The sequence below is a fragment of the Urocitellus parryii genome, chromosome 8 (genome assembly GCF_045843805.1).
Source record: "Urocitellus parryii isolate mUroPar1 chromosome 8, mUroPar1.hap1, whole genome shotgun sequence".
In the NCBI taxonomy this organism is placed as follows: domain Eukaryota; kingdom Metazoa; phylum Chordata; class Mammalia; order Rodentia; family Sciuridae; genus Urocitellus; species Urocitellus parryii.
This window is the reverse complement of record NC_135538.1, coordinates 28,002,836-28,015,518: the sequence shown is the minus strand read 5'-3', so window position 1 is coordinate 28,015,518 and position 12,683 is coordinate 28,002,836. Positions and strand designations below refer to the sequence as shown.

Genomic DNA, 12,683 nt, shown 5'->3' with positions numbered 1-12,683 from the left:
CTCCTGCTTTAGCTTACCGAGTCAGTGGGATTACAGCTAGGTGCCACAGCACTCAGCTCTTCTCTGAATCTTACAACAACCATATGAGGAAGGGATGTTGCACCCATTTCATAGATGAGGAAACAGACACAGGGAGGCTAATTAATTTGCCTGGGATCACAAGTTGAGTGATAAGTTTTTTCCTAGGCTATGTTTGTAGTGTCTGTAACAACTGATGAATATAACCATCTGACTACTACTTCTGTGGAAGTGGCTCTCCATTTCCCTCTTCAGGTGTCACCTGGAATTTCCTTCTTGGGATTGGATTGTGTTATGAAACTGGTATCTGCCCCATTCCAGACCAATAAAAAACAGTTAAAACAGTTTTTCTGAGGTGGTGGCGCACAATCTTTTTTTTTTTTTTTTTTTTTTTGGTGGAGGTGGGGTGCTGGGGATGGAACTCAGGGCCTTGTCTGTATTAAATATGAGCTTTAGCACTAAGCTATACTGTAGCCCAGGTAGCATCACTATCTTTAATCAACATCAAGCTCATTTTAACAGGAAGCTAGACTGAAAATCCTGGCCTCGATTGATGTTGAAGGCCTTTATAGTGCAGACTTTTCCTGAACCGATTAGCAGAACTACCTACTTTTGTGCCCAAGACACAAAATGACAAAAGCCTAATGATGCTGAATTAGAAATGTACTATGAACCATGTAGGACATGTGCCCACAGAGAAAGGGTAGGAGAAAAGTCCCAAAGAAAGACTGTACCATTGAGGAGTTAGTTGAAAAAGGGTAGCTTGAGCCTATATACATATAGTCCAAGAGAAACACTTGAGCATTGGAATTAGTGAGGGTACCCTGCATTTCAGTGTGAGTCTAATAAAACATCATCAAATTTAGACCTTACTTCCTTTGAAATTTCCATACAAGGTGCAAGAGGCAACAATCTACCCTCCAAATTAGGATATAAAATAAGATGTAGCTGTTTTATTGTTCCAGCTGTCAAATGAGAAAATATTTGTGATAATGTTTTGTATTCTCTAATGCAATGTAAGAAATACTGTATCTTAGTTTTCACTTAATGATGATTCCTATTATCAAAGACTTTTATGCGGGTCAAGTCATGATACACAAACAACTCTGTTACTTCTATCCTGTGTAATAGATTCCTGTGTATGTAAGAAATTTATTTCATTCACCCATCTATTAGGGCTTTTAGAATTAATCCTATTAACAAGGTCAGGCTCATAAAAATATAGTATTTAAGGGGCTGGGAAATGTAACTCAGTTGTAGAAGGCTTACCTACCAGACTGGGAGGCTCTGGGTTCAGTTCCTAGTACTGAGGGTAAAAAGAAAAAAAGCTTAAAAAAATCCCCAAATATGACATTTCAGGGTTATTAGGATGTTCTTTGCAGACCCCTTAAGATACATAATCATCATTCAAAATAACTTGGGGCTTTGAAAAAAAAACAACATTGGCTTTCCTTTATTATCTTTCTTCTTCACTCTCTATTTCATCCGCCTGTTGTCCCCTGAAAACAATTTGGACATCAGTTGTCCTTTGATTGTTTGAACAGAAGACAGATTCTACTTAAAGTTGAAGAAACAACTGGAAATTTAACACCATCATTTTGTTTGTGAACACAAAATAAGAATTCTTTGGAATTTATCAAAACAGTATGTTGGGAGTCTTTTTAATTTTAGAGTAAATATAACACAATGGGTTAACACAATGAGTAGCTTTAGAACAAGCTAACATTACTATGATCCAGGCATGTGCAACTGGTATGTTCAGTAGTACATAAACAGACAAATGCGCTTCAGGCCAGAAACGTTAAGTTACAAAATACAGTCAATATTACAATTAATACAGATAGTAAAAACCATTGCTCTCAGATTCTGCACACTAAAAAAACATAAACTTTATACAATAACTGAAATTCTGCATTTCTACTTCAATTCTTGGGCATATTACAAAACACACACAATCCTAAAAGTTGTGGTCACATTTTGGTTTTGTTCCAGTGGTACACGATCACATGAAATGTTGTGTATCTGTTTTGTGTGAAATAAACATTTGGCTGAAGTGCAATAGCTGCTGAGTTAAAAATATCTCCATAAAAATGTTTAGACTAAAATAACCCTCGACATTAGAATTCTAATTAGGATTGTTTTGAGAGTCCTTATGAAGAGTCCTTAAGGATGTAGAAATAGAAGCAGTTAGGAAACTTCATAGTGTGTCTTGTCTATTTTTCTTTAACGAAAGTAAACAAATACTGGATTTAAAGTGCAGCTTCTCTCTCTCCCTTCGATTATCTCTCCCCTAAGAAGATCAGTTCTGTATTAATTTTCAGGTTCTCCACCGAAGATCAAATTGCATGGCAGTTAAGTGTGTTTGTCTCGAAAATCAATGATTGCCTTCCACAGTGTGCACAGCATACCTCCCCTGCGTGAAGACACAAGAACATGGTGAAGAGAACATTTCACTTGAAACACTGCCCTTGAAATATACAAGTGACTTCTTAAGTGTTCAGTTGCTTTGATGAGAACATGAAGATCCCCACATCTTATCAGTATTCTTTTTGTACACATTTTCTCATCATCTCTCCATTCCTTTCCTTTCCACTCCCACAAACTGCCAGGCCTCAAACCATCAGTTTCTATTTCAGCATTTTTGAAATGTCTTCATAGAGGTGGGTGGAGTAGTAAAGGATATGCCTGACTTGCTAGAGAAAACTCACAAATTGTCTCAGATGGTTGTAGATTTGGAGGTGGCAAACCATCCCCTCATCCTAGTGTTTATAAAAAGTATGAGACAATCATGAAATGTTATCATACCTGCATGGTCTTAGTCTGCATATTATTCAAGAAAAATTCTCCCTTCTACAGAATTACTGGTTTTGGAGTACTCAAAAAAGCCTGGCCCAGTTAAGTTTACCCAGGGTGGCTGAAAACAAGAGAGCTAGCTAGAGACCAGGAGGGCAGGAACATTCTTCGATTTCAGCACAGGGCTCGTTCTGCCTTCACAACTTAGAAAGAAAAGTGGTACCTTAGTCTGAGGCATTTTAAATCATCGCGAGTAACATAGTAGAGGACATCCACGAGTGTATAATCCTCAGCCAGAAACTGCAGAGAAAGTTGAGCATGCGCAGAAAATAAGTGTCTTATGTACTTTTAAAAAATTAACTCTGTCCATAACACAAACACTGGCAATGATTAAAAATGAATCTACAAGGAAATCCACTGAAAACATCATCTTCAGGAATGATCAGAAAAAAGGCTTCCCCACTACAAAGAATTACAAAGAGATGCATCCATGACTTCCAAATGCATGGACTAAAGGGAAACAATTTCTGAATGGGTTTCTAAGGAACAGAGAAGGCTCACTTGCAGTTCCATCTGGGGCTCATAGACCCTTGTTTGTACTGCAGAGGCTTGGTGCTGTGTAGCTCTGTTTTTACTCAAGTGGACAGAAATGTTCCTAGAGAGTTACTGCTTATGCTTGTCTCTGAACTTACTTTTTCATGGCTATTGAAATTGACTTTCTTAGAATTCATTGCAAAATCCACAGTCCTGCTTTAAAAACTGAAGCTTTTCAATTTTAAGTCAAACAAAGGGGCAATGATTTAGTGGATCATTAATTATTACTCCTCAATTGTGATTTGAGCACAAGTTAGAGGGATACATATTTTGGAGAACTTGATTGGATGCATTATTTCCCACTGGCAAGAGCGTTGTTTCAGCTTAGTTAGCAGCAACTTGTGAATGCAGACTTCTAAGGAGACCCCAGATTTTATTTAGAGGTCCAACAGATTATCAAGGAAGAAGACATCTTTTAGCTTTTGAAAATTTAAATCTAAAACTGAAATCAATATAACATTAAAAGGTCCTTTCTATCAAGTAAAAATAAGATCACCTCTTAATATGTATATGTGTTTACACATACATATAATTTTAATACACAAATGTCTACTCAGGCTCACCATAAAGTCTATTAATGATCAAAGAGGAATTAAGTCATTACAGATATAATATAGTTAGTAGAGAAAACATTTCTGACATACATTCACTAAGTAGCTCTATTTTAACAAATATCCACTGCCCAGAGAATTAAAAATCTAACAAACTAAAATATTAGCCAGAGAACAGCTTTTTTCTTTCAGTTCTCTTTTGACAGCCCCCCTTGCTTATTTTCAATTCAAAAACATTAAAATCCCTAATGGCTGTGACTAGCAATGCTTTTGCCTGCCTTCTTATTTTTGTACATTCTGCACCCCAACCCCCAAAAGATCTTCCTCTATTTGTATACACCCTAAATATCTACCTACAGGTGGCCTACTTTATTCTCCATATTTCTTTGTGTTTATCCATAACCTTCCAGGAGAACCCTCCCTAACCTCCCCCTCACCCCAAAACTTTTCCTGCATAGAATTAACAGTGAATAATTATTTTTTTTAATCTGTGGAATTATCTGCCAGCTGGATCTGATCTGTGCTCAGTATATCCTCTGTGCCTAGAATATGCCAGGCAGGCAGCAGGCCCTTGACATTATGACACAAAGTGAAAGAACACGGGTCCCACAGGTTGTTTTCTTTACCCGACTTATAGTGTCCTCATCAGCTCCATTTCCTCTCAGCCAGTCAGTAAGCTCAGAATCTTCAGTGGCTGTGCCAGGAGAGTTCGGGTGACACACAGCCAACCCAGGAATATCTAGAACCAGATTTGAGAGGGACATTCTTAGCTTCACCTACCAGAGGTCCTCTGATCCCCTCAAGGTACCCAGACATCTGTGGATACTTTAAAAGATTTCACTCTATCAAGAGAACAGTTAATGGGAACCATTGAGACTGGCAGTATAAACAATAATATAAACAGAAGACTAGTTAGTCCACTAGTGAGTGGAGAGTCAGATGCAATAATGTAAGACACTTCCACATCAATTTCATAGTTTCTTAGAATAAACTTTGTGGCTTTGTGTTTTTCAAGCAACAAAGATGAAAATAACAGAGAACTGTATAATTATAATAATTGATTTTTTTTCACTATTTATAATAATATGGAAGAACCAAATATTTGAACCAATAACTAGTTTTCTTTTAAGCTGGCTAAGTAATATTTCCTAAAGATTAACTTTCACCATCAATTTCTCATGGAGTAGATTTCTTCAAAGTTTCAACCCATGACTTTTTATTGTTGTACCTTGTTCAATTTAAGCCTCTTCAAATTATAAGGGGGGAAAAAAGAGCTAGAATACACCAAATACAAATGCAAAATAAAATAGTGTTATTTTATTCTATAATCTCATTGTGAAATTTTAAAAAGAAATATAGATAAAAAATGTGGAAAGCCCTATTTACCTCAATAATATATAATCTCAGGAAAGGTAACTATGACTCATCCATTTTTTACTACACTTGTAAGAAATTATAATTTCCAAGGCTCAGTGGTAGAATGCTTGCCTAGCATGCACAAGGGCCTGGTCCATCCCTAGCACCTCAAAAAAAGTTTGTTACAGTTAAGAATTGGCTTTTTTTTTCCTATGGCAAATTCTACTTGTCATTGTGGTAGAAGGGACAGATGCTAGGCAGGCCATGCAATAAAACTGCCTGTTGGCCTTATCAGCTTTTCATGGCAGCCTGGTTGAACAGTGTTACTTCAAAATTTTCTGCTATTCACCTATTGGTTGGGACTTTAGCTTCAGGTGTTTGATTTCTTGATCTTTTTCTTCAATTGCTCGATGAAGGAGTGCTTGTAATTCTTTCTCTTTCCGAACCAATTCTTCCAGTAATCTGCAGAAGAAAATAACATTGAATGAGGGGATCATAAAGCTGGAGCTGAGAGAGTGATATTCTGGACACCAGCTTCTCAAGCTACAACAAGCACAGACACCCCTAGGATTTTATGGAAATAAAGATTCTGATGCAGTAGCTCTGGGGTGAGCTCAGAGACTGCATATCTCAACAGCTCCTAGGCAACACTGATTTTGCAGGGCCTCAGCCTCCTCCCCTCAATCCAGCAGCAAAGTTCTGACACACTGAACTTCGAGGCAAGAATTCGAAAACATCCTCCCAGATGGTCCTCTACAATCTTCAGAGATACGGTTCTACTATTTCTTATGATAATAAGTGTCAAAAATATAAATATGGGGTGTTAATTTTACATGTAAGACCCCTCATCAAAAACAGTTGCTAAACCAGGTATGGTGGTGCTTGCCTAAAACCTCAGTGACTCCAGAGACTGAGGCAAAAGGATCATGAGTTCAAGGCCAGCCTCAGCAACTTAGTAAGACCTTGTCTTAAAAAAAAAAAAAAAAGTGTGTGTGTAGAGGGCTGGGAATGGAGCTCAGTGGTAGAGTACTACTGGGTTCAATCTAAATTGGTAAATACAAATAATATCGTAATCAATGAAAAACAAAAAGGTAATCACTTTCCTTTAGTGATGAAAATTTGAGGAATATTTCTAGATGAGGTTGCCTAGACTATCTGGCACATGGCAAGTGCTCAATAAATGTTAATGATTGTTGCTGCTCCTATTCTCACTTCCGGGAGGTAGGGTAGGGTTGGCAAAGTGGGTAAAAGGACAGCTGTGTTCCTGGTACTTTTAGCTTTTGGTTGACATTTGATGCAGCCTCCAACAAACAAGGAGAAATAATATTCATAACAGTTCTTACCATGGGAGGTTCACTGTGCAACAGAGAATCAACTAGAAACCTACTCACCATGTCCAACACTGTTTCTTGGAGAAAACATTCCAAGTTATGAAAAGAAATGCTCCATTTCTCTACTTCTTAGAAAAATATCTTTGTATAACTTGAACTCAGAATTAAATAGTTTAAAGTGTATAATTATAAGTAAGATCACTAAGATAAATTATCGCATACACTTTTCTCTTAACGAGTTATCTTTGTTTCATTTTCTGACTATGGATAGATTTAACTCAGGACCATGTTCCATCCAAAAGTTTGTTTCTGCAGATGGGTCTGGGCTTGTGCCCAGTTCAGCCATGCACTTCCTGTGTTAATCTTAGACAAATTACCTAATGTCCCTGAACTTTAAGTTTTCTCACTTGTAAAACTAAGAAGGAAATCTTGCAGAAAGGATTACTGTAAGCATTGAATGGGAAAGTACAGGTAAAGTGCCTGGCTTCTAGTAAGGGTTGTTCTGTGCCCTGGAGCAGCCTCAGGCCCTAGAAAACAGTCCTGCAAGGGCTGAGCAGGGACTCCTGTCTGGTCTCCCAAGCTCCACCCCATTCCCACAGGACTTCAGGATGGAAGAAGGACTACAACCAAGTAGAAAACATAGTGGGTCAAAAATAAAGCACAATGAGAGGCAGAGAAGGTGGCTGAGGAAGAAAGGTAAACAAAGACACCTGCAGAGTGAACATGCTGAACCAGTGGGTGGCTTAAGCAGCATGAATGGAAAGCAAGAGGAGAAAGCAGAGGGCATGGGGGAGACTTTCTATATTCTTCAGCATAAATGATACTCGAACAATGGACAGCATGCTCTGAATGATTTTTTAAGCTAGCCATTTTTTGGTCTGGTACATATATTTGTCTATCTTGATGATCTCCATGTATGGAATAGTAATGGCATTGTCTTACTGTTTTCTCAAACACAAGGACATTTTCTAGAATTTTATGCATGTTTGCCTAGGCTACGTTCTTTTTTATATTTAAAAACCAGAACTTAGCTGGGTGTGGTGGTGCATGCCTGTAATCCCAGCAGCTCTCAGGAGCCTGAGACAGGAGGATCAAGAGTTCAAAACCAGCCTCAGCAACAGCGAGGCGCTAAGCAACTCAGTGAGACCTTGTCTCTAAATAAAATACAAAACAGGGCTGGGGATGTGGCTTAGTGGTTGAGTACCCCTGAGTTCAATCCCTGGTACCCCCATTCCTCCCCCAAAATGCCAGAACTTAGCATTGGAATCAGCATTGACAGGCCACCTCATTTGTCCCAAATCCAGCTCTTAAAATTATTTACCTTAAGTATATATCCAATCCACCAGTTTTCGTTTTACTTTAGGTTCAGTTAGTAGGGAAATATTTTGTAATGAAGGTAATTGTTTGCCTTTGTGTTCTAGAAAAGTATGGCAAGGATCTTCCGTGAGGTCAAAAACTCAGATGAATTGATAGAATTGTATGATAGAGAAATCAGCTAACCAGTCAGCTGCTTCCAAACTGGGGTTTAATAATGTTCTTCCATCTACTTGTGTGTAAATTTATAGATCATTTTCTGAAAGCATATTCTTAAAAAGAAATAAAATATACATTTTGTTTTTGCCATTTAGAATTATTGATGTTCTAATAATGAAGAGCTAGATAAGTCTGACTTACCTTCATTAGTGATCATCCTAAAACCTTTTTTTTTTTTTTTTGATACTGGGGATTGAACCCAGAAGAACTTAACCACTGAGCCACATCCCCAGTCCTTTTTATTTTTTATTTTGAGATAGGGCCTTGCTAAATTGCTGAGGCTGGCTTTGAGCTTGCAATCCTTCTGCCTCAGCCTCCACAGCCACTGGAATATAGACATGGGCCACCATGCCCAGCTGATCATCCTAAATATTATAAACTTAAATTTAAAAAAAAATGTATTTGTTTACTCTAGTTTGTTCTACATGACAGTAGAATGCATTTCAATTCATATTACACACATAGAGCACAATTTTTCATGTCTCTGGTTGTACACAAAGTAGAGTCACACCATTCATGTCTTCATATATGTATTTAGAGTAATGACTGCCATCTGATTCTACCACCTTTCCTACCCGTATGCCCCGTCCCTTCTCTTCCTTCCCCTTTGCCCTATCTAGAGTTTGTCTATTCCTTCCATGCTCCCCCACCATCCCTATTATGAATCAGCATCCTTATATCAGAGAAAACATTCAGCTTTTGGTTTTTGGGGATTGGCTTATTTCACTTAGCATTATAATCTCCAACTCCATCCATTTACCTACAAATGCTGAGTAATATTCCATTATGTATATATACCACATTTTCTTTATCCATTCATCTACTAAAGGGCATCAAAGGACTTAAAAACAGCATACTACAGGTATGCAGCCACATCAATGTTTATAGCAACACAATTCATAAGCTTAAGATTTTTTAACACGAGAACTACAACCTTTCCTGAAAGCAACCACACACATCTTCTAGATTCATTTCACAATATACATACATTTATATTTGAAGCAATTTTCAAATGAAAATTAAAAGGACCAATACACACACAACCGGTCCCTGCTTTCAGTTATTCAATGCCTGTACTACATCACCATCCTTTCTTCAAATCATGCATGAAGCAAATGCTGTAGCCCATGTTACTTTCTGAGGGCAACAGAGAAACTATGGAAGACACTACTGAAAAAAGACAAAGGAAGCCAATGTTCCTATAGATTTCACAGATTCAACTGTAACTTAGAGAAAACACACCAATGTGTGGGCCATTACAAAAAATGCAGAAAAGTGATTATCTTAAGTGTTTTTCATCAATTACGATATTATCCATATTTACCTTTTGTGTGTGTGTGTGTGTGTGTGTGTGGTACTGGGGTTGAACCCAGGAGCACTTTATCAGTGAGCTCCATCCCCAGCCCCTTTTGATTTTTTTATTTTGAGATGGTCTCACAGTCGCTGAGGCTGGTCTTGAATTTAGTAAGGGCATGTGGCAAATCCTACTCTTCTAAGAGGGATGGGCAGATTTGAGGAGCAGGATTTCAGCTGGGGCCAAGAAAGCTTCAGAAAAGAAATGTGAAGATGTGAAGAAAGCAGCTGGAGAAGAGCAGCCTTTGGGGACAGCTGATGGCACAAGCATGACAGGCAGAAGGCAGTGCCAGGTGGTGAACAAGAGGTCAACCAAACGGGCCAGGGAGAGAGGGGAAGGAGTGTGTATCCAGCTGTACCCGGGGAGGCAGGTCCTGTTGACATGGCCAGGGCGTGTCCAGGAGAGCCTCAGAGCCAGAGGAGCAGATCTACCAGCTCTTTGGTAAACAAAGTAGCTTTACTATCTGTGTAATTCTGACCTGAAGCCAGGGGCAGGAGGGCTGGACTAAAGCAGCAACATGGGAACTCTCCTCCTCCAGAGATCAGAGCAGGGGTCCAAAAAACAGCCCCACTCGGGAGTGGTGACAGTAAACTAAAGAGAAGTGACTAAAGTTAGCATTTATTATAATGGACGGGGTGTTAGAACTGGACTAATGCTTGAGAAGAGGAGTGAGGGACACCAAGATTTAAATGAAGTCTCAGAAAAGAACCACGTTCTTTAAGAGTTGGGTTTCTGAGTGTGAGATTGGGATATGAAGTCAGAGAGCCAATTTCCCTTCATTAAAAAAAGTTTCACCAGGAGCAGTGGCGCATGCCTGTAATCCCAGTGGCTTGGGAGGCTGAGGCAAGAGGATCACCAGTTGAAAGCCAGCCTCAGAAACTTAGTGAGGACCTACGCAACTCAGTGAGACCCTGTCTTTAAATAAAATTTAATAAAGGACTAGGGAAGTGGTGCAGTGGTTAAATGCCCCTGGGTTCAATCCTCAGAACCAAAAAATAAGGTCACTATGTAAATCATGGAAGATGAGTCTATATGGATTTACTAAATCATGCAACCAAAATTCATGTTTCTGAATGTCAGATGAATTTTGCACTAAGTTTGGAATCCAAGCTTTACTTTAAAAACCTCACTGAGCACGGTGGCATATGCCTGCCACCTACTATTGCCAGCTACTCAGGAGGCTAAGGCAGGAGGATCCCAAGTTCAACACCACCAGCCTCAACAATTTAGCAGGACCCTATCTCAAAATTTAAAAATTAAAAATTTTTATAAAAACCCAGAACTTATGACTAGAAATAAGATTTTTTAATATCCTTGTGAACTAGAATTTTTAACTAAGTTTTCTAAATATTGAACACCTTTTCCTGATTCACTAAAAAAAAAAAAAAAAACTTTTTTCATTGTTAACCCAGAGCCTAAAGTCAGTTCCCACGTGTCAATGGTAGCCAGTACAGGAAGCTATAAATCATAAAGATTCAGACCTTGAACTGTACCAACATCTGTGAAGAACAGGAAGTATTTACTCTTCACTTAAAAACCTGATCGTGTGGAACAGCATACTATACTACAGGGATACAGCCGCATCAATGTTTATTGCAGCACAAGTCACAATAGCTAAACTGTGGAACCAACCCATGTGCCCTTCAGTAGATGAATGGATAGGGAAAATTTGGTATATATACAAAATTGAACATTACTCAGCATTTAAAGATAATAAAATCATGGCATTTGCAGGTAAATGGATGAAGGTGGAGAATATAATGCTATGTGAAGTTGGCCAATCCCAAAAAACCAAATGCCGAATATTTTCTCTGATATAAGGAGGCTGATTCATAGTGGGATTGGGAGAGGGGAAGCATGTGAAGATGAGATGAAATCTAGATAGATCAGAGGGGTGGGAAGGGAAGGGAGGGGCAAGGGGTGGATAAAAAAGATGGTGGAATGAGATGGACATCATTTCCCTAAGTAGATGTATGAAGACACAAATGGTGTGAACATACTTTGTATACAACCAGAAATATGAAAAAATATGCTCCATATGTGTAATATGAATTATAATGCGATCTGCTGTCATATATAACAAATTTTTTAAAAACCTGATTGTGTGGTTTCTATGCTACCAAATTCTCAAAGACAAATTACAGTCCAGGCATGTCACAGCATATTAAAAACAGAATGGAATCATAAGTGCATTCATCTATCATCTTTTCAATGTTCTAAAGTGCAAAGTTTGTTTTGCCCCCTCAAGCAGAAATCTTCTCCTAAAAGAACTCGATATTCCAAATCCTGGGCTTTCAAGAATGTGGGCTCTCTGTTGTATCTTTCAGCTATCTATGGGAAGGAACATGCTGCTCTAAGTCTTTGGGTGGCAAGACAGTCTAGGAGGGTGCAACTTCGTTACTCTGAAATTTTCAGTGCACTTGGAGATAAAGCACCAACTGAAGAAATGGTATCAGTCTGGGTGTAGTGCAGTGTGAGACTGGCCAGATTTAATAAATGGGATGACATCAAATTTAAAAGCTTCTGCATGAGGCTCTGGGATTGATCCCTAGCACTACCAAAAAATAAATAAACATCATCAACAACAACAAAAGGTGCTGAAGAAGGCTTGAAATGGGAGGGGCAGAAAGTGGTATCCGGCAAAAGAGACTACTTTTATAAAGAAAGGCATTTAATCAAGTGTACATGCATGAATGAGATAAAGGAATCATATTTTGTATGTCCTGTGGATCAGGCTTTTTTAAAAAAAATTACCAATAACTTTTATTTTTTTTTTTTAGATCAGGCTTTTAAAGTTGATCAAAAACACACTCAGCTTCCAGGGGACCTACCTGTTAGTTTCTATCTTCATCCTTCCAAGCTGTACGTTCAGTGATCGGTGAGCGCTCTGGGAATCGTGGGACACAGTGGAGCTGAGTGTGCTCACCCCTGAGGTAGCCACAGCGTCTTCAATGACAGCCTGGGCTCTACGGACAGTTTGATTTGAAGGTGGTTCCTCATGGTCATCTTCTACATCCAGGTCTTCAGGATCGGCAGTATCACTCTCAGATGCCAGGCTAAAATGTGGCCTCAGTTCTGTTTGGCACAACAGAGTTAATCAACAAATAGAGTCAATAAAGCAGGACTCGTTGCCTTCCTGTCTTAAGATATGAA

The 12,683-nt window shown here is 38.7% G+C and overlaps 1 protein-coding gene across 4 annotated transcripts in view; it reads right to left on the bottom strand.

Moving 5' to 3' along the window:
* Positions 1-1,507: 1,507 nt before the first annotated feature.
* The window catches only part of Map3k5 (mitogen-activated protein kinase kinase kinase 5), a 203,065-nt gene continuing 191,889 nt past the window's right edge, over positions 1,508-12,683 (bottom strand). For 3 of the 4 annotated variants that reach the window (XM_026391862.2, XM_026391861.2, XM_026391863.2), the window contains 5 exons: positions 12,362-12,605; positions 5,662-5,774; positions 4,583-4,695; positions 3,035-3,111; positions 1,508-2,431 (listed from right to left, as the gene is read on the bottom strand). In XM_026391862.2, coding sequence (XP_026247647.1) covers positions 2,371-2,431; positions 3,035-3,111; positions 4,583-4,695; positions 5,662-5,774; positions 12,362-12,605 — 608 coding nt within the window. In that variant the 3' untranslated portion in view covers positions 1,508-2,370. The remainder of the gene's footprint in view (positions 2,432-3,034; positions 3,112-4,582; positions 4,696-5,661; positions 5,775-12,361; positions 12,606-12,683) is intronic. The other variant, XM_026391864.2, reaches the window with a different exon arrangement.